General features: G+C 41.1%; 1 protein-coding gene and 1 pseudogene across 2 annotated transcripts; one reads left to right on the top strand and one right to left on the bottom strand.

Annotated features, from left to right (window-relative positions):
- Positions 1-1,727: 1,727 nt before the first annotated feature.
- Positions 1,728-7,573, top strand: LOC144641086 (uncharacterized; annotated as a pseudogene). The gene is made up of 4 exons (XR_013568499.1): positions 1,728-2,233; positions 3,427-4,074; positions 4,904-5,157; positions 6,382-7,573. The product of XR_013568499.1 is annotated as an uncharacterized LOC144641086 (transcript).
- A 2,284-nt stretch (positions 7,574-9,857) lies between these two features.
- LOC144641085 (uncharacterized) lies at positions 9,858-21,715 on the bottom strand. Its single transcript, XM_078500134.1, has 14 exons — positions 21,651-21,715; positions 20,855-20,947; positions 20,273-20,356; positions 19,647-19,784; positions 18,498-18,665; positions 18,126-18,165; positions 17,500-17,600; positions 16,611-16,698; positions 15,532-15,726; positions 14,993-15,070; positions 13,939-14,006; positions 13,551-13,649; positions 13,355-13,403; positions 9,858-13,252 (listed from the first exon to the last, which is right to left on the bottom strand). The coding sequence occupies exons 1-14, from the start codon at positions 21,659-21,661 to the stop codon at positions 10,916-10,918; spliced, it is 3,549 nt and encodes a 1,182-aa protein (XP_078356260.1). The 5' UTR covers positions 21,662-21,715; the 3' UTR covers positions 9,858-10,915.
- Positions 21,716-22,033: the final 318 nt, after the last annotated feature.

Below are 22,033 nucleotides of genomic sequence, written 5' to 3'. Positions count from 1 at the left end.
GATATGTCCAGGATTGAACGCTAATGAGATTCACGTTCCTTATGACAGTTTTCACCAAGTGTCCTCATTAATAAAGGTTCACCAAAATGCACCAAATTCTGTCAAACATGAAGTAATATGGAAATGTCAAATAACACTGTCAAACATGAATTACTTATAAAACAATACATGCGTTCAATCCTGGACATAAGTGGAAATCTCTTGATTAAATATCCCGTATTCCATAAATTTTCCCGCACATATAATTGACCGCGTTTTACCCAGGGCTGCAAATATTTTTTTTCACTTGAAAGGACATATGTCCTACTAAGACACCATCTTGATCAGACAAAACAAAATTGTGGTCGGACAGTGTTTTATTAAAATGATTTTAGTAAAATGATTTATGATCAAAACAATATCCGGACATTATGTCCAACCACACTTGGGATTTCGTCGAATATGAGCAAATTTTGGTCTGCCAATGTCCAATGACCGACTGTTAATTGCAGCCCCGATATCCCATATATTGATAACCCCTAATAGGACCTCACAACTAGCTATTTCAGAGACTTTATCCATGCTCAAATGCATCCACAAGACCTAACATGCTTTACTTACAGTGCGACACGCCTTACCGTGGCCACCCAACAAACCTTTTAATTAACAAGTGTCATTTTGTAATAATTTACGTTTTCACAATGATTTGTTGATTAATATAATAATATAGGTGACAAATTACTTCTTAATTTTGGCGCGAAATTTTAACGTTAATTTATAATTTCACATGTGAAATTATAAAATTGCTATGGCAACGTAGTTAGCGGCAAGATGGCGTCCGAAATAAAAGATGTTTTAAAGCTTAAACTTTGTATATTTTCACTTGAATTTCATCTTAGCCAGCTAGCCTTGGCCATGCAATAAAACTTTTGATGATATTTTATATTTCAAAACGTCAAAACGACTTCAAGACTTAAGCCAATTACTTAAATGGCATCGAGCGGATTTTTGAGCATTTTACACAGGCACCGTTATCAGTTCATTCACGACGAACTACGTTCTAAATGTGAGAAATAATTGACAGTTGATTCATCATTAAAACTTTTTGTCAACAGCAAAAAGGAATCTCTTAAAGGTTTTTTTTCAAAGACTAAAACTTGCCAACTTGAGCAAAATGTATGTTTTCAACTTTTCAAACTCGGAGTTTGCGATGTCGAATATACCAGTCAAAAACCTACAATTGCAAGCGTAATTTGTCACCTCTGATATTAAAATGTAATCAAATGGTATACTTGTAAAATAAGGAAATAATTTCACTTGCATTTTGTCAAAATGCTAATAATTTCCCTCTCCTAAGGCTCGGGAAATTATTTAGCATTTTGACAAAACGCGCGTGAAATTATTTCCTAATTTCACTCGTCACCATTTGATTACCAATACAAATACGAAGAAACGAGTATCTATTTCAAGAATCATATACAACTTTGCAATGAGGCGTGTTCGTCGAACAGATAATGTTATTTCGAGAGCACACTTGTAAAAAAGTTTGTTGTGTGGCCATGGTAAGGCGCGTCGCACTGTAAGAATGCATCTAGTGTTTCAAAGATATTTAGTGCATCCAGAGAAATATCTTATATATGAGAAATAAATTGTTATAATATTAATGTAAGATCAAAAGTTATCCTCTTATTGTTAAATTCAAATTTTCTGACAAGCATCCCCCCTTTTCAAAACAGAGGTCCCCTAAGAGATAGTTTACACTTCTTTTATTTCTGTCTCACATGACTCTTTAGAACTGATCTGCCAAAGTATTGTGTATCTGAAAATGGAATCATCACAAAGAAAACTGGTGACCTGCTGGCATACCCTTTGGATGACTATGTGTCATTTTACATTGGATGTAGCTTCTCATTTGAAGATGCTTTGACCAATGCTGGTATTCAGCTTCAAAATGTTGTTGAAAACCGCAATGTGTCCATGTTTCTGACCAACATTCAGTGTGTACCAGTTGGGCCATTTGCCTCTCCTATGGTTGTCTCGATGCGACCGATTCCCAGAGATTTGGTCGAAAAAGCTGTTATCATTACAGCTGCTTATGACGCAGTGCATGGAGCACCCATACATATCGGAGATCCTTCAGTGATAGGAATTTATGAAAACGATGTAGACTTTGGAGACCCTTCAGATGTTGGAGATCTGATACCCATGTTTTGGGCCTGTGGTGTGACTTCATCAGTAGCAGTCAGAACAGCAAGTAAGAGGCTTGATAATAATAGTTTGTGTACAGTATTTACAAGAGGTGTATTTTTATATTATAATTGGTCTCTGGTGATCTTAAATGTACGATTTCTCACTATGCAGATTGTATATGTACCGTAAAAGTTTATTAGACTCCTGGGGGGGGGGCTTATTTCTTTTAAGGGCCTTTTAGAGGAGGGAGGTGCTTACTAGAAAGGGCAGCTTTTTAAAGATTTGGGGCGGTGGGTTATTTTAAATGGTATGTACAGGGCTGCAATTAATTTTTCACTAAAGGACATATGTCCTACTAAGACACAATCTTGGTCAGACAAAACAAAATTGTGGTCGGACAGATTTTTATTCTTCGTTGTCGTAAAATGATTTACGATCAAAAAATTGTCTGGACATCATGTCCAACCACACTTGGGATTTCGTCGGAAATTTTGGTCAGCCAATGTCCGTTGACCCACTGTTATTTGTAGCTCTGTATCAGTTAGGTGAAAGTGGAATAGTGACTTTGATAACACGAAAATATTTATCCACATTTATCCTCATCCCGCGCATGACATTAATAAATTGATTGATTGATTGATTGATTTATCATTTTGACATACCGGTACAATTTGCAGCTATGGCAGTATCTACAATGCAGTATACCTTGATCATCACGAGTCTCTCATAGCTCAGCACTTGGTTAGAGCATCCAACCAGTATCTGTAGGGTTATGGGTTTTACCCCCCTTGGGGGCTCAGATAATTTTTTTTTGAGTATTCAACTAGAACACTTCAATCTTCATTTATATCAAACAAGGGGCTTATTAGAGAGTGGGGCTAAAAAGAGAGGGGAGACTTAACAGACCTTTTAATGTTGTCATCATCATTAAGGTTGATGATAACATGTTAAAAATATTCTGTTTTATAAAGTTTAATTATAGTTTTTTAACCAATGCATATACATGTAGTTGGACCATAAATTATCCATACCTCCACCACGGAAGGGACTTTTTCCTAAGGACAACCCCCCAACCCACCCCTCTGAAAATTCCAGACCCTTCCCACCCCCAGGAATTTCCAATCCCTCTGTGGGGGAGTATGGACATTTTCTGGAACCACACAATGTCAATTGAAAGTGATAAGTTTAAACTCTATGACCTGTCCCTAAGTGGCAATATAGTGATCATTTCATTTTTTTCAACTTTAATTTAAATAGAGCCACCACTCTCCTTCAGCCATTCTCCTGGTTCAATGTTCATCTGTGACACTACTGTAGAGGAATATTTCAAAATCCATAAGCCAGAACATGGAGAGGAACAACCAAGGCTTATCACTTTGACGGAGCGGCCCTTTCTTGCATCTGTTTGCTCTGCCAGTGCATTCCAAAAAGTAGAAAAGCTTACTAAACTGTTGCCGCTAGAAAGTCCCAGCAATGAAACAAAGGATGTGCAAGTTGCTGATTTTATGAAGATTGCAGTAAGATTGTCACAGGCACCATCTGTTGTTATAGGCTTTCTTCATGAGAAAGACAGCCTTTCCTCTCAGAACGCTACATCAGATATCCTCTGTGGAGCATTGGTTCTTATCAAAGCTCTTCAAGCCTTAAAGAAGAAGATTACCATTGTCACGCAATATCATTCTCAACTAATTCATGATTGTGTGACAACTGCGCAAGAGAGAGGAGTGTCAAAAGAGGGCGTTTGTGTTGTCGAACTGAGCGAGGGGGTTGATATAAAGCAAGCTCTCTATCCAGATAAGATAAATCACAGACTTGATGCAATGATAGCTTTGCATGCAGCAAGAAAACCTTGTACGGTTGAAGAAGACGTAAAAGGAAGTTTGGTGGACACATTGTTCAAAGAAGGTGTGATGCAGTTTAAATTGAATATTGTCTTGTTTAAGGACTCTCTCTATTTCATGTCCTTAAAGTTGATTGTGGCCCATGCTAAAAAGGCCCTTAATGCTTGTCAGTCATTGATGTGCTGACGTAGTTAAGCATCAGTGCCAGTCTTTCACTGGATTAGGACTAGCTTGAACAAGTTTATGAAAGCCATCTTGTTTGTGTCACCAGTAAAACATATAATAAATTAAATGTGTATACAATTTCAGGAAATTTGTTAACGGAGGATATTTCAACAAGACTTTTTTACACTTACTCAAACAAACAGAAACTTAGCTGATAAAACAGATAATGTATCTCTCTTCATTGGAGCTTTATATTAACAAACATTTGCCACATGTGGTACATGTATATTCCTGTTTATGCAGCCAAACGGAGACGCAAGTATACTCAAGTTTCCAGCTTGCGCCCACTTGCGTCTCCGTTTGGCCGGGACTTGCGTGCAATTGCGTTAACTTGCGTTCACTTTGGTCGAGATCAAATTTGCACGTAAGTAAACACAAGTTTTTCACCGTGTGGCCACCTAACGCAAGCAAGTCATGCTAGCAAGTCATGTTAAAGCAAGTCATGCTATTTACTTCAAATACTGAATTGCAACGCGCGCAGCAGCATTAAAATGACATTTTTCACAACTTGCGTGCACTTGCGAGTAAACTTGTGAGTCCGTTTGGCCACCCAACGCAAGTCTGTACGCAATTTCAACTTTGCGATTACTTGCGTCCACTTGCGTTACCGTTTGGCCAGGGCCTTAAATTCCTTGTAAACAATTTTCATTCTGAATTGTTCTTTGCAGCTAACAGCTGGGTAAACAAAATTGTATTCATAACGATCACTGCTGACAGAAGACAGACGTCACTTACAGGTGATGTTAGTTCCGTGGACCATCATGTCATGAACACAAGTTCCTTGAAGACGGCTACAAATTGTCTAGCAGGAGCCTTGTATGTCCTTAACAACTGTCTAATTCACTCACGATATGCGAGACGTGGTATCGGGAAAAGACACCTCTTTCAAGCAGAGCAGTTTCTTTTGAATGATACTGATCAGGTGAGAACCTTGAATTGTTTGTAATTGTACTTAGCGCAATTGTGTGATCAATTTGGTCTCAGGGTGGGAGGGGGGGGGGTACACCCATTTGTAAGCAACAGTGTGTCGGTATTGCCACGGGATAGCGTATGATTATTGAAATCTCAGTCCTAAATAGCGTTTTTTTTTTTCTTGTCCAAAGGTTTTGTTATACAAGACAATTTGCAACAATGATTGTGCACAACAATTTTACGGGAAAAATTGAACACCGCGTAACATGATACCGGGGACGATTTTTGCCGCAACTTTTGACTCGGCAACGCCGTAGTTACTACCTTATTGTTACTTATTTTCGCGGGAACTAAATTTCGCGAAAATGGAACGGCCATATTTCGCGGGACTTTATTTTCGCGATTTGGCCAAAAATACGTAATTAACATAAAAAATACAATAGAAAACGCCTGAAATAAATTTTCGCGGGTCTTTAATTTCGCGATTTTTTGAAAATCGCGAAAATCGCGAAAATTAATTCCCGCGAAAATCAGTAACAATAAGGTAACTATGGCAACACGTTTCGAGTTTTTGACTTGGGTTCAAAACCTCGCGACGTGTTACGCAACAATGTTGCGCAAAAAAATCATTGTTGCAAGTTATCCCGTGTAACGCCGCCTTAATTTTGGTGTTGTGATCCCAGTTTGATCATTTGATAGGGTTCCTTTAAATAAGCTAATTGCAGTATGTAGAGTACCAGTTAATTTTGTTGTCTTTGGCCGTAAAAAGGGTATCATTTTTTTCGATTTTCTCTATTCTTGAAAAGAGTCAGGGTTTGAAAACTTTTGCAGCACACACCTGTCCTAAATTGCCGAGAATACCCACCTCCCAACCCCCATCACCGCCGAGTTGTCCATAATTGACATAATTCAATGAAAATCTTAATTCCCAGGAGTGCTAAATTTGTCGTTAGCCAACAGCTGCGTCCAATCTGCTTTGTCAGGGGAAAATTTTTGAACTCAATTCTTTTCAAATTGGACTTACTGGCATACAATTGTAATATACAAGTTCACCTCTGTTTGCCCAATATACTACTTAATGTACTTATGACTGTTGAATATCTAGACGTAAGTTCTTCATCTTGTCATTTACTTTAATTTGAAACTATTCTTTTTTTATATTTTACGACAAAATTTCTGTTGGACACAATGCAGGTTGCTGTTTTATTTATGTGTACATTTTTTCACCTTGTAGGAAGGAGTGTCCAGTCAGATTCTCCACTGCATTATAGACAACTGATTACTCCAATTCAATTTACGATATTTGGACTGTGCAAACGTCAGCATCCTGAGGAACGACCCTGAGACCGACAGACTGCGCAAATCGTACCTAATCCCCTGCTCGTCGCCTATCGGCACCACCGTAACTCTTTGGTCTACACTACTGTTAGATGTCATACCAAAGCTCCGGCTGGTGCTGTTCCCCGCCGGCATCTCCGGAGTCGCACTTGTAAATAAGTGACCGCAGTTAATGGCCTAGAGGTCAATCGACTGCTTTTCTCGGGCGCTGCTATGCAGTTCACATCAGTGAGACCAGACACACCCTTAAGGAACGCTTCGGCGAACATCTCAGAAGCATAGAGAGAATTTAAGTACCCGGTTTTCCCGGTGCAAAGCATTTAATGAAGCACGCCATGGCATTTTTGATGTCGAGCTTCGTTTAACTCAAACCATAAAGTTTGAAACAGCTTATCCCTTGACTCGTCCCCAGTCGTATGTCAGTCTCCTATTAATATTAACGTGAGAAGTCAGTTGAGGAGCCCATCATTCCCTCCGTTTTCAGTTTGACCCAGTCTTCCTGGACTCAGGAGGGACAGAAAAGACGACTGGGACGGGTCAGGCTTATCCCATTAAATGTGATCAATTGAATACTTAGGCGAGGAAAACAGCGACAACCCCTTTTGTACCCAGATCTCTGAGAGATCGCTAGAGTCAAGAGACCAAGTCTGAAAAGGCCATTTCCGTGTTACCTTTGCCTCTGTTTCAAAACGAGTCTACGTGCGAAACCATTCGAATGAAAATGAGTTTGATTTGCATGAAGATGGACCTGTAGTTGAAACTCATTTTCATATTAAAAGTTTCGCACGCAGACTCGATTTTAAACCGAGGCAAAGGGTAACTCGAAAACGGCCTATTGTCAGGCGTCTTCTCGTCCAAACACCCCAAAGGAGAGGCGCGGGCAAGAAGGACCCCGCCTCTCCTCTGAGGGGTTAGGACAAGAAGACGGCCTGCAATTCAGACTAAAAACAGACCCTTTAAAGGGACAGTGTCACCAACACTTAGTACTTCTTGAAAATCCAATGTAGGTGTTGCTAGTAATTGGTAATCTGCTAATAGTGGCCTGGCCTTGCTAAAAAAGTGGTGGGGCTACGGACTGGTAGGAAAGAAGTGGCAACTTAAAATTAAAAAAAAGTGCTGACGTTTTCAAGTTTAACAGTTTTCCTTGGAAGAACGTTTCTTAAACATAGGCACGCTAAGCGTGCAGAATTTATTTTTTCAATTTATGGGGTGGCTTGGGGTGAAACTGGGTGATTATCCTGTTGGGATGGTTTATGCCATGGGTTGAGCTATTTGTGTATGGCGGCCCACGAAGTCACTTTTTGCACAAAATTTGCTTGCAAACAAAATAACTTTTACGTGCATTTTGATACATCAGAACTGTTTTATTCGATATGTAAATTTTCATCATTTAATTGAAAAACAAAAACTAATTCAATTATCAAAATGTCACAAAATGGCACGTTCTTATTCTGTTTAAGCGGTTATTTTGTTGCTAGCTTTGTTGCAACCGTTACGTGTTACTTTTGTTTGTTACGGAATACTTTTGGCTTTTTGCCAAACACTGAAACATGATATTGTTGTTTTTCTCACTTTTGTAACATGAGACCTCTGTTTTTTAAAAACGAACGTAACACGATACCCTTGTTTTTCTCGAAAAAGCCACGATTCCATATAGACATTGAACGAAAAGTACTATAATAAACGAAGTAATAAACGCATCAAATCAAAAACCACTTTCTTCGGGAAAGTTCTTTAAAGCGCAGTACACCTGGAGTATTTGTTTTCTGTCAGAACTGTTCGACAAAGATTTTCGTTCATTCACAACCTAAATTCTATTCAACAAACAAGAACTAATTGAGTTATCGAATTGTCACGGAATGGCACGCTCGTATTCTGTTTTTGCTCTCGATCGTAGTTGCTTTTAACAGCAAAGTTAATACTTGTACCGGTTCATTAAATGTTTGAACGAGATGTTTTACAGTTGATTTCAGTTTACTTTGGCCGCCCGCTTTGCGAAGTTTGTTGGGAAATTGGAAACTTTGTTATGAAGTTGCCAATTACGTTGCGAGTTTGCGAATCAAATTGCGAACTTCGATAAGTTCCCAACTTCGGCCCGACTGAACTTTCGAAGTTTTGGTTGTTGAGGAGAAACAAGACATGTTGCTCGAAAGTCATGGCGATTTCTGAACTCGAAGATTTTAGAGCTTGTCAAGGAAAGTTGAAGTAGCTTGAAGTGCAAGACAACGTTTCGCATCAGCGATCACGCAAGTGATTTGGCGATAAATAAATCTTATGCAGGTAGAAATTTGGTCAAATTTTAACTTTTTTGTATGAAAACACATATTTAACGATTTCTGTGAGGCATAATCTTCACTGTCTTCAATTTCAAGTCTTCTGCGTTTGTAAACCGGATGAAACTGGATGGTTTATTGATTTTAATCGAAGCCGACGCGACGCGACAGACTAATTTGTTCGAGACAACGTGTTTACGGCTCGCTGAACATAAAAGTTTTTTATTTTTATGACATTTGTTTCCAACAGTTTAGCGTAGAAAGCCCTTTTTGATAGAGTGATTTCATTTAACCCGTGAAACAATATCTACCAGTTTGTGCGTAATAGTCGAACGGAAACAAAAGAAAACAATGGAATTTGTGTCTAGTAGTATCTAAAAGTGTAATAACTATTTCACGGGTTAACTGAAATCGCTCTAACATAATTATAGAAGGTTTTATTAATTTCGGGCCGAAGTTGGGAACTTTGTATCGAAGCTCACAATTTGATTCAAAAACTCGCAACCTATTTGGCAACTTCATAACAAACTTTCCAATTTCCCAACGAACTTCACAAAGCGGACGGCAAAAATAATGACCACATTATTCTTCAAATCTGCTTTGTGCAAATGGAAAGCTAGCCTCTCCAAACGTACGCTCGAATAAGACGAATAACAAGTTAGTGTTGGGCCTTTTGCTCACGGCGTGTGCGTTGTAAGCAGGCGGGCGTTACGAAAAACGTTTTCAATCCAGGGTTAAATCACAACTCACCGATTCCGCCTCCTTCTAATCTAAAAACTTAGAACGAAATTGCTGACTACGTCAGATTGCTTCCCCTTTATAAACTGCAATTTTATTGGTTCTGATAGTACCTGAAATCTGATTGGTGTGACAAACACACATACTTCACTGACCCACTGATTACAAGGACACGACGACTAAAGAGCTATTTTTGAAAAAAATAACTCAAAAACCATTGATTACGATTTATTGACATCTTGGAGAATGATGTAATGCCTTTATTTTGTTGTTCAAAGGTCTTTTTGTTGATCAGTGAGTGCAACCTCATAATTCTAGCATCGTGACATTGTCCCTTTAAACTGCTCTTTCACCTTGACAAAACACAACACCTTGTACAGATGGTTAGTAACTCCAATCTTTTATTAGTAGAATTACAAACGTGATCAACGGTCCATGCGTCAAATATTCACAAAACGTCTGATTTACAAATTATTAAGTTGACAGCTATCTTATTAAATATCTATATATAAATAAAACGTTCTGAATATTCTCAAACAAGTAAACCTACTCTAATTTTTTTGCATTGCAAATCGATATAAAATTAACTATTGCATTCGACTGATTCGCATTGTTTTGATTTCCTGGATCAGTTTTCCAAAAAACAGTTTCACTTCATACTTTTGTCATGGAAAATAGATAAGCTATTTTACATTATTTTGCAACATTGGTCATCTTGAAAATATTCGCGTACACTGAGAGAAAATTAGTTAAATAAATTGAGTAACGAAAAGGGATTCCGCGGCTCCTAATTACAGCTAGCTATGGAAAATACAGCACTCGCAAAAATCGCACAAAATTCTAGTTATGTACAAGCCTTATTCTACGTAACAAGCAAACAATGAACTAACGGTTTTGGAAACGGATTATTAAACATTCATTTTCGCTATGTGACTTCCCATCAATCAACTAAAAAACCTGCGTTGAGACCCAGCTCACCGTAACTCCTCAAAGAAAATACACGACGGTTTGTCTCTACCCTCTCGTAGAACCCCACCCTTTCATTTTCGCTGCTCTTGCTTCTCATTGGTTATAAACTCGATTTAAACACAACAGAACAACAAAATACAATCGAACCTCCTTGACCGACTACAAGCAACTTTAAGCAACCGAATACAAAAAATCTCTTAATCATTTTTGATGGCGAGCGAACGACTTGGAATGACAAAATTGTTCGTCGCCTGCGTGAGGTTCGACCGTATTTTCTAACGTTCCTTTCACATGTATGTCAGCAGAATTAATTGATCATTCGTAATATCAATAAATTAACAACAACTTCATTACAGACTCTCCAACAATCAAACACAGCCATATTCGTACCAAACAGAGGATTTCTTCCCCTCCCCTTGGTTAGATCCCACAGATCTCGTCCGTGACCTCTCATCCGCGCCTGACCTTTGACCCGACGCTGTGGAGCCGGCTGCAGACGAAGGGGGGCGAATCCATAAAAATCTCTTTCTCCTTCGCCGCCTTCCTTGCCTTGCGTGCTTTTCTCAGCGCGGGGGAGTAGTCCCGGCTGTGGTGCGACGACACGGAAAGCGTATCGTCATCGTCGTCGGGAAGCGCCTGCGCGTTTGACGACGCTCTACCGCCGACTTCCGGAGAAGGCTGTTGCTCAATTTCAAGAATCCGCGCTCTGACACTCGACACGTTCTGTTTCGCAGTCTCTTGGAGGGTAGCTGTTGCGACATGTACAGTTTCATTTCTGTTTTCGTCCCGTTCACTCGCAGATGGTTTTAATTCAACCGGATTGGAGACGACACCGTTCCGCGGCCCGGAAGCCGCACTATAGCGTGACGGTGTACCGGTATCTCCACTAACAGTATTGCGTGACACGGGGATATTGCTACTTGACAGCGATCGTAAATCGGATGCGGCATTGGCGCGTGACATGTCACGTGACGTGTCACGTGAAGGCGGCGTGTTGTTTAACCCTGGTAGCACGTGCTCATCTCCGCGTTTATCTCGAACAATGGCGAATACCGATGACGAGCTAACTTCAGCTCGGTTTCCACGAGAAATCGCAGGAGTTGAACTCAGATCTACCCCTGTTGCGTCTATGTAAACGGAGGTTCCTACTCCGGCTGTACTGGCTGCAGAGTTGGGCAGAGTCTCGCTCTTTGGAACAGTCCCACTAGTGACGTAATAAGATGTCACTGGAACGCTTTGTCGGGTGGGTCCAGATGTAGCTACAAATAAGGTGCCCTGCCGCTGGGATGCTCTGATCCCTTCATTTCTGTCACCACTAAGGCTCCTTTCTAGCGAATTGACTGGGCCCACTTGACTCGTGTCACGACTTGGCCTCTCGTTCATCTGCGATATCTGGATTATTCGCGGGCCATCGTTTGTGTCCCCACCGGAACTCCTTTCCCTTTCATGCTGGACATGGCTTCGAGAAGGCTCTGCTGTGTTGACAAAGTTCCGATCTCCACTTGAGCTTCTTTCTCTCGTATGCTTGACATGTGAGGGCAAAGTGTTATAATTCCTAGAAGGCTCTGTAGCCTTGACAGTGTTTTTATCTCCACTAAAGCTCCCTTGCCGCTGAAATCCGCGGGGTGTGGATGTGCTTGGCTCGTCGCGTCTTTCGCTGCTTCCACTCCGTTGTCTCTCGTGATGAGGACTTGACACGCCTCCATTGAACATTAGTCCTTGTGGACTACTTTTCGCTCCTTCCACGGGAATTCTCTTGGCTTGATCGTCCAGAAACGGCGATGAAACAGTTCCATTAGATACTGACGGAGAAGCATTGTTATTAGACGTATTTGTTGACGCTATAACTTGCACTGAAACTTTACTTTTAGCTGGTTCTACTGGTCGTTCTCGAACTGGCACAGTGTCCAGATTTTGCGTGTTCTGGTTAGGTAAGCTCGATCGCCGTGGGTCTCTTTGGGAAGGGGTATATGTAGCATTGTCTTTCCTGCCCATAAGAGGACTGTGGTGAGGGCTACGAGTGGGTGCTCTCTCTTCCAGCCTTCTAGCAAGAATTGGTGAGGCGTGTGGACTTGATGACCTCTGTAAGGCAGTAGGCGAAGGAGGGGAGGGTGGCAGGGGCTCAAGCGAGACTGGATATTCTTTTCTCGAGACTACTGGTGAGATGTTAGGGCTGCTTTTCGCCCAGTGATGCTTTCTCATGCCTGAAGGCGAAGCAGACGGAGTAAGGTGTTTCATTCCTGGATGCTTCAAGTGTCTCCCTGAAGGTCCGACTCCTTCCTTGTCCGGAAGTCCATCCCCCGATTCCACATCACCAGGAGTCAGAGTTGAGGAACTGCTTGGCATCTTGTCTAAAGAGTCCATGCTTCGTGGCCGACCAAGGCGGCCAGGTGACCAGTCGCTGTCGTTGAAAATCTCGGAGCGAACTTGGCGCGCACGGAAAGCAGACATGTCGTGGGTTGCAGAGCGGAGGCGCACGCCGTCAACCTCTTCCGCGCGCGGTAGCACGGGCGTGCTGATGTACGGCGACATGTACCCCTCCTTCTGCCGCCTAAGGACAACTTCGGACTGGGCACTAATTAAGCTGGAATTCAGCAGACTCTTAGTGGCTGTTCTCGAGTCCTCGGATGTCGAGCTTTCCCGTGAGCCTACGCTGGCTGTCTCGTCCCGTCTGTTGATGGGCGTGGCCACTATCGCACCTGTTTCGAATTCCTCGAGATACGGGCTGTTATCAATGCGCAGAAGCTGTACGCTGTTTCTTTTGTTTTTGGGAGTTTCATCTTTCTTCTGTTAGATTAAAAACGAAAAAGAAAAGAAACCGTGTTAATACGAAAATCATTGTCATCATAACATTCGTGGTTATAAAACAGTTACACTTCATTTACTCGCCTTTTTTAATCCAGCCTTTCTCATCACTCTTGACAGGAAGTTAGGTTTTCTGTAAAGCGAGAGAGAACTATTGTCAGTATTATTCAGGACACGAGGTAACGAAATGAATGCCAGACACAGAGCTTTGCTTTACACCAGCCTTTTAAGTGACAGAAAATATTAAATTGATCAAGTACTATTAAATTCTGAATCTTACTTTTTAGGTTTGACTGCGCTCTCCGCCAACGCTTTGTTTGCCAAATCAACTTGTTCCTCTAATCGTTCTTTCTGACGCTGGAGGGCGTAGATACGATCCCTAAAAAATAAACATACAAGCAACAGATTATTGTCCAGTGGCTAGTAACGTAGCAATGAGACCTGTGCTCCTTCACGTCTTATCAGGGCAGCCGTACGAACGAACAACAAACAAGATTTACACAGAAGGAAAATACTCGCATTTCGCATTGTATTGATCCACTTAGCATTGTAACACAAATAGTAAACCAGTGCAAGCTAGTGAGAGCGCTTGTTCACAGACAATGAAATTGCCTCAATAATATACATTTTTGGTCGGTAGGCACTAACTAAACAACTGTGATACTCACGAGAAAGCCCTTTCGTCGTCCATAAACTGATCTTTATCATCCAACGACTTGACAAGTAGATCTTGATTCTGACCAAAACAAAGTCATGTGTGTAAGATTCCAAAGAGTGTTTATGTTATAGTTATAAGAATTTCGCAGTACATCAAGATAATGTCCCGTAACAAGTTTGTTATTACCTCTTTGTTCGCTGTTGTTTTTTCTACCTCAGAAACTACTATTTTGAGGCTTCCTTCGACTACAGTGTAATTTTGAACAACACAAAATTACCTGAACGCGAAAAAGCTATTTTAAAGTAAAGGCGAAGACACACCTAAAGGTTGCTAATGTGAGTTCCTACGGAAACGTTAAGCTTAGGTACGAGGGTGAAAGACCTGGCCACAGTTGTTCAAAGGACGGATAACGCTATCTACCGGATAGGTCACTTAAAGGGACTATGTCACGGGGATTTCACAGTTTTTTGGTCAAAACTGTTCTGAAATAAGTGGTAGGCAACTAAATCCTTAAAAAAACACTATCTTTGAACATCTAAAGGAAGATATAACCTTAATTTGCGGATAGAAATCAAGCTACGGCTAAAAATATCGATGTTTTGAAGACGCGCGGAAACTATTTGAAAACGTTTGCCTAACGTTTTCAAATTGAAATCCGTTTCCATCCGGTGCATCCGCAGACAAAGATGCTCGTTAACAGATTCAGTTCTGTAATAGAACCATTTTTAATAAAAATGGACTATTATTTCTAGGTTTCATGCGACACAAATATAAATTTTGGCGGTTCAAAAATCTGGTAAAATCCGTGACATAGTCCCTTTAACACTCAATAGCGCAGAAGGTTTTGTTAAGAACGTAGTTCTTTAAAAAAAAAAAAAAAATTATTCGGTGGACAGCACATAGCTTTGAGCAATCGGGTTCTCATCACGTCAGCGAAACTGTTTCATTTAATTCAATGATAATTGCAGACAACGTAAGTTAACGAGAATCTTTATGCTTATCAGTAAGAGCACACTGCACAATTTGATTGCTATATCAGTGTTCAAATTTCACGCCATATTCACCTGTTCCACGAGTTTGTTAACTTGTTCCACAAGTGCCTTGTTTTCCTCGTCTAGTGTGGCATTCAGCTGTCCTAACATCTGTTTACCAAAACAACAATTACAGCATATTTTTATAAGGGATATCTTAGTGTTGACTGCTTCTATGTTTGTAAACTAAATTCCAAAGTTCGCAGTTCTAAGTTTCGAAAACGGAATTTTTGTTATATGAATCAGAAACGAAACTCAAAAGCCCATGTTCACCCGTTAAGCTTTGCGGCCCTTTTTTTATTGTTTTGAAACAAGGTTGTCACATCAAAACAATAACACACGACCGCAAAGCGAAACGGGTGAACATGGTCCTTTAAGTTGTACCAAAACTACTATATATTCATTGATTAGTTTCCCTGTTTTGAAACTCTCCTCTTGCAACCCCTTACTCCAAAACCGTCTCTTCTTCTGATAAGAGTTCTCACACCCTCGTCAATATGGCAAAAATTAATACCCCGACCCCTCCAACCTCGCAGTAAATAAAATGCGCATGCGTGCATGCGTCTCCTCACCTCGCATCTGTGCCCCATCTTTGAAGCAGCGATGTCTATCTGATGATAATAATCTCTGACGTCGTTCATGTCCACTTGTAGAGCTGAGTAGTCCGCTCTGGCGTTCTGTAGTTCATTCTTCACCGACTCGTTCTCAATCTCCAGCTGAGCGTTTCTTGCAGACATTGCCTCGTTTTGAGCCGTGACCGTGGCGCTCTGGAAACCAGACAGAAGTTAGCACGTGATTACGTGGGTATCTTTTGCCGCAGTAACAGAACTGTTTGCAATACGTTTTCAAACAGAACGTTGTTTGGTTATTCTCCAAGGGGCTAGTTTACTTTCATTTAAGTGATTCCATGGCATGCAAACTGAACTGTAGTATGAAGCTATGTTGCGCTACGCAGCAGTGATATTACAAGGAGGAAGACAAGAATAAACTCCAAGCAACGGTGATCCAATCCGGACGTCGTGGGTTCGAATCCCACTGAACGAGATCAACGAATTTTTCTGTCTCGTGTGGTCCCCAATTTCAAGTCCTCTATAGGGCTAACATTCTGGGGTATTCAGTAGCGACCCGATTTCACGAGCCCTAAGTTTCTCGAAACGCCTGATTTCTCGAAGCAATTTTCGTTTCCCCTGGAGGTTCGAGAAATCGAGATTCTACTGTAATCCTCTACTTTCCAACTTGTAGTATGAAGCGACTAGGAGTATCCCCCCCCCCCCCTCTCCAGCATTTGATCAGGTAACCCTGACAGTTTGCCGGCATCCCCACTTAAATGACGGGTGGAGACATTTACTGCGAGAGACAAGTCTCTTGCGTTATAAGAAATCAGTTTGCTTAGTACTGTAAGCAACTGTTTTGTAAGTAGTCTTTTTTCGCGTGTGTCGCTTTAAACTTATTTTAAAAAGTTTCTTTCGTTTAAACCCTTGCCGGACTCTGGCCAGTCCTCAAGCCAAGACTAATCCTCCGTAGCCGGGCCGAAGCACTAACCATTAAGACACTGTTTATTCCCTCAATACATTATATACAATGCTCTGAAATTCACATAACGCAATTGTGAGTAAGCTGGGCAATTACCAAGGTTTGGATTTATAGTTACCTGTTTTTCCAACATTCTTATTTCTTCATTCAGTTCTGCTACTCTTCTATCCGCAATAGCTAACAACTCCACAGTGTTCTGCCCTGACCTACAAAACCAAACAACCGCAAAGAAAATTTTTATATAGCAAATGTTTCATCTCTGGCTTGAGAGATATTGAGACGCCAGTCACACTGCTGGCACGAATTTCAGAATCTTAAAAACACAGAACACAATATTGGTTTGACTACGTACGAAAGGCGTTCTTAAAACGATAGGAAACAATGTGGAAGTGACGATAACAAGCCAGGATTAAACGGATTAAATACCACGTGGATAAACAGCTTTTAGATGGCACCCACGTTTTTGGTCTATTGATTCGAATCCTGTCATTTATCTGAATCCTTGTGTTACTGGTGTCGTTCAATTTTACCCTTTGTAGAATTTAGTATTTTCCTTCGTTTTGATAAAGGGTTCGAGCCAAAGTGGCGCATACTGCCGGAGCTTATCCCGGTTTCCGTAGCATTAAGCAGCTAGGAGTATTTCTACTCCCCCCTGGATGGGATGCTAGTCCATCGCAGGGAACCCCCAGCATTATTTCGCCGGTACCCATTTATACACCTGGGTGGAGAGAGGCACTATGAGAGTAAAGTGTCTTGCCCAAGAACACAACACAGTGACCGCGGCCAGGGCTCGAACCCGGAACGCTCGCTCCGGAGTCCGGCGCGCTAATCATTAGGCAACCGCGCCTCCCACCCTTCGTTTTGATGCATGGTAATAAATGATAATGAATATAAAACAAAGGAAAATACCAGATTGTACCAAAGTTTTCTATGAATACCAGGGTACGTAAAAGGGTAACTTGGATTTAAAGTTTTGAATTACGCGACAAACCAATGGTATCTCTAACCTTGTGGTGTCCGCTGGCTTGAAGATGATGGTCTGTGACGAGCTTCCTTTCGCTTTTTGACCTTTGTCCTTTTCAGCTTTTTTGTCGTACGACTCCACAATCTAAATTAAAAGCAATCCATGAGCGAAATTCACTTCAGTGTCAAAAGTAATTCGCGTTTGCGTTAGTTTTGCATTTCTACGTATAGTAATTGGTTTAAAAAACTCACGCCCAAGTTTCTGAAACCATTAAATGGTCAAATGCTTTTACTTGCGCCACTTCACGCTTCTTCACTAGTGCTACGCTGAGCCTACGCCGGGGTAAAAACGTGGATGCACTTGTCTCTACAATACGTCAAGTTGAGACTAAACCTAGTTTACCAAGTGCAAATGATCTTTCAATAGCAAAAAAGAACATAACCTTCACCCCTTGTACATAGTAAATACCTTTACTATCAAAGATTTGCCATCTAGAGCGTGTCTTTTAGAGTTAATCAACATACTCGTGCTACGCCGCGTTTAAGGTGTCAGTAACGTCACACTCTTAGACATGTCACATGGCTGACACGTGACGTTCTGATGCTGGATTCACAGAATATCACGAAATTTCACGAGCACGTGACTTCGCCATCGTGATTTTGCTCTTACCTCTGTTAGCTTTTGCTGCTGTTTAGACGAAGCTTCCAGCCTGCAAGTGAAAAAAGGAGACAGAAATAAGAGGACAGTGTTTGGACAGTACTTGTTGTTATTATGGCTACTAATTATTACTAATTACACTTGTCGCAAGGTGGTAACTAAGTAACAGTAACTTTCTGACTGGACAAGAATCGGAAAATCTCCGGGCACTTCAACGAAGCTTTGGAAAATGTTTGGATGCTTCAATGAAGCTTTGAAAACATCTTCGTGAAAAACCTTACTGCACTTCAACGAAGCTTCGGTGTCTATACTGAGGAAGCATAGATGTGTAAATTTAGTCCACTCAGGGTCGTTAGGGAGACATCTTTGTTTTGACAAACAAACCTTTTCTCCAGTGTTTGTATTTTGTCCTCCTTCAGCTCGGCTGCGTGTGTCATCTTGTTGTTTTGATGGACGGCTTCTTCCAGCCTCGTTTTCAGACCTCGTACCTGTTCCTCTCTCTGCTCGATCAACCGAGAGAACTTATTGGCTTGAGCAGTAACTTCCTCTAATCTGTAAAAAATAATTTTTTTGGATTTACTAACACAATGGAGCAAGAATATTGAGGGAGTAACTGCTATCAATTGCCAATTTGCAGATAACTAAATAACTATTCTCGTCCCTATAGCCCTTTGGTTTCTCTTAGCCGGCTTGGCACGAGAAAACGAAGGGCTCTGGGGACAGGATTTTTGAATTAATTCGATTTTTTTTTATTGGCTGTTTGGAACAAAAACTTCCTAAACGGAAGTCGAAAACGTAACGACTCTCTCATACATTCTTTTGAAACGTCATGACTGCATACATGAAGACCGGAAGTCCTAGAATCTAGGCTGGAAATCCTGTGTCCCCAGAGCCCTTCATTTTCTCGTGCCAAGGCCCAGCCGGCTAAGAGAAACCAAAGGGCTATGGGGACGAGAATGCTGAATTACCTAAAACAGCCTAAACTAGACCTTTTCAGGAAAAGAAGATTCCACGCTGGGATATTTAATTGAATACACTTGCTAAACTTGATTCGTTATGCGAAAAGCTTCGTTATGTGCCATTGAAGATACGAAACCATTTTACACGATTGTTTTCCTTTATACACAAAGTACTTTACAAACGTTATAGGCACGTGATTATCTTGTGTGCTACACATGTTTTTCACGCGCTTGGCTTACGTTTTTCACGCGTTGGTGTACGTTTATTTTGTGCATTACGACGACTGGCTTTCGGTGATTGACTGAGTAAAAAAAAACACTCCCGATTTACCAACACAATTCGCATAACATCTGAAAAGGGTCAGGTAGCAGCTCTCAAAAGGTCTTCTGAATGCTTACTATCCTTCGAGAGAATACAACAAACAACAGGAACAATGCCCCTGGCCCCAAAAAACAATAGCCACTGCTACACTAGAGGAACAGTAGAATTACAAGCTTACGCGAGCTGCAACACTGCCGCCTAGAAAACGTTTTAAACAAACTTTAGTTACCGTTTTCAGAGAATACCACTTACTTAACTTCCAAGGCCATGTTTTCGCTCTCCTGCTGCTGTAGGTTCTGGTTTAACAGTCCTATCTTGCTGTCTTTCTGCTTCAGAGCCATGCTGAGTGACTGACTGTTGTCATCTCGACTGACTTCCATTTCTGCCACCCTGTTGAAAAATGCGCATCGATAGGTTAAAGGAGCCACGCCTTGAAATCCGCCCGTTTTGATGCCATCGAAATTATGAAAATTGCACGGTGAAGCGAAAACTTATTGCATCGCCGAAAGTTGTGTTACTGGAACTCTGTAAAATTACCTTAAGCAGTTTCAAGGCGATCTCTTTCGTTTAGACACGCTCCGTGTCAGCAAAAACAAAGGCGTGGCTGACTAGAGTCACTCATGACGTTGTTAAAAGCTGTTTAAAGCTGTCCATGGATGTTTCAGCATTTTGCAGCAACTAGTTACTACGCTTAAGACAGGGTTTTGTGACTTCAGAAAGTCTGAAAATCAGGCAAAATGTTTTTCGGGCTTTTCTTACAACTCCAAAATTCAGCTTTACTTGCTTGGACTATCAGCATTTCATCTAGTACATACTTTGTTTAATGCGTATCAGCTATGAACGCTACTGACTTTAAAATTTTGTAAAATCGCTATTACCGTTTCTCCAACCCATCGATCTTGGTTTCTTTCTGTTTAAGATTATGGCTTAGTCTTCTGTTTTGGCTTTCGCTTTCTTCCAACCTGCAAACAATGAGTAAAAAAACCGTATTGTAAAACAATCCGTAGGTAAGGTAATGTGTGCATTCAAGCCAAGTGACCCATTAGGCCGGAGCTTATCCCAGTTTCAGTAGCATTAAAAAAGACTTAGAGTATTTCTACTCCCCCCTGGATGGGATACTAGTCCATCGCAGGTTTATCCCCCAACATTATTTCGCCGGTACCCAGTTATACACATGGGTGGAGAGAGGCACTATAAGAGTAAAGTGTCTTGCCCAAGAAAACAAAGCATCTACCCCCACCCAGGGCTCGAACCAGGACAGCTCGAGCCAGAGTCCAGCGTGCTCTTAAATTTAAATGAGTCACAAAGTAGCATTTTACTTATGACTAATGATTTTCAAGTGTATGCATCAGTGTTTTAAGAAACGATCAAACATAAGATCTATACCTAGTCAGCAAGAATTTGTTTATAAGTGAATTAAAAAAAAAAAAACAAGAAACATTAGATAGCAATGACATTACTTCGTTTCCAGACCAAGTATAGACTGTTCCATTTCTTTCTTGAGCTTTTCCAGCTTGTCAACCTGTCCGAAGGTACTTGACAACTCCTTTACCCTAAGGAATGGATCAGTAACACAACACTTTAGCCGCTACGCAGACGCCCCTTTGCGCTCGTCACGCAACGTTTTCAGGAACGCGTGACGAGCCCAAAGGATGCATGCGTAGGAAGCTACATTTTAGCCCTGATATTAACGCACAAAACACTCTTTCAAACACAGATCACGAGGTGTACTGTTTAAGCAACAGACAAATCAGCCATTGTACGAAAGATCCCCAGCGTTAAAGTCACGAACTACAAGGGAATTTAACTTTTAATCTCATCTCGTTTCTAACTGGTTGCAACACAATCATGGTTGCCACAGACATCAGTTTTCAAAATTCCCTGACTTTTGTCTGATACAAATAAAATTTTCCTGACCAAATAAATACAAAATGTAGCGGCCTCCAGCCTCTACCTTCCAAGGAAAAAACACCGCTGAGATCACATTGACCTGAAAGGTTTCTTCCAGCCATCAATTGTATGATATCAGCGGTGGTATATTCCAATTTTCCCTGACTTTTCTTCCAAATGTCAATTTTCCTTCACCAAAAAAATTCCCTGACTTTTCCCTGACCTTGAAGAACTTTATTTTTTCTGACAATTTTCCAGAATTTTTTCTAGCGATTACACTTTTGCGGTTTTCGCTGTGACATTGTGCGATTTCTACTAAAAGATTTTTCAAATAGTTTCTGCCTGGATTATCGTCGCCAGTAATACCTCGTTTCCATTTCTGCAATCTTAAGGTCCTTTTCTTTTAACGCTGAAGTGAGCTTAGTGTCTGCTGTGGCCGCACTTCTCAGGTTGTCCAACCTAAAATGGACGAGAGACGGCACATTAAAAAGAAGCCTAGTCCATCGCAGGGTTACCCCCAGCAGTAAATTCGCCGGTACCCATTTATACACCAAGGTGAACAAATACTGTGAGAGTAAAATGTATTACTCAGGAACACAACACAGTGACCTCGGCCAGGGCTTGAACCCGGACCAATCAATCCGGTGTCCAGTGCACTAACCATTAGGGAACTGCACTTCCTACAAGAATTAAAAAAAAATGATCCTCGTGCTTGTGCTTGTGCTTATGCTTGCGTAGAGGCCGTTTTC

Source organism: Oculina patagonica, unplaced genomic scaffold (assembly GCF_052425735.1).
Source record: "Oculina patagonica isolate OP01 unplaced genomic scaffold, crgOcupat unplaced67, whole genome shotgun sequence".
Taxonomy (NCBI): Eukaryota; Metazoa; Cnidaria; class Anthozoa; order Scleractinia; family Oculinidae; genus Oculina; species Oculina patagonica.
The sequence above is the reverse complement of the archived record's forward strand: the minus strand, read 5'-3'. Positions and strand labels throughout refer to the sequence as shown.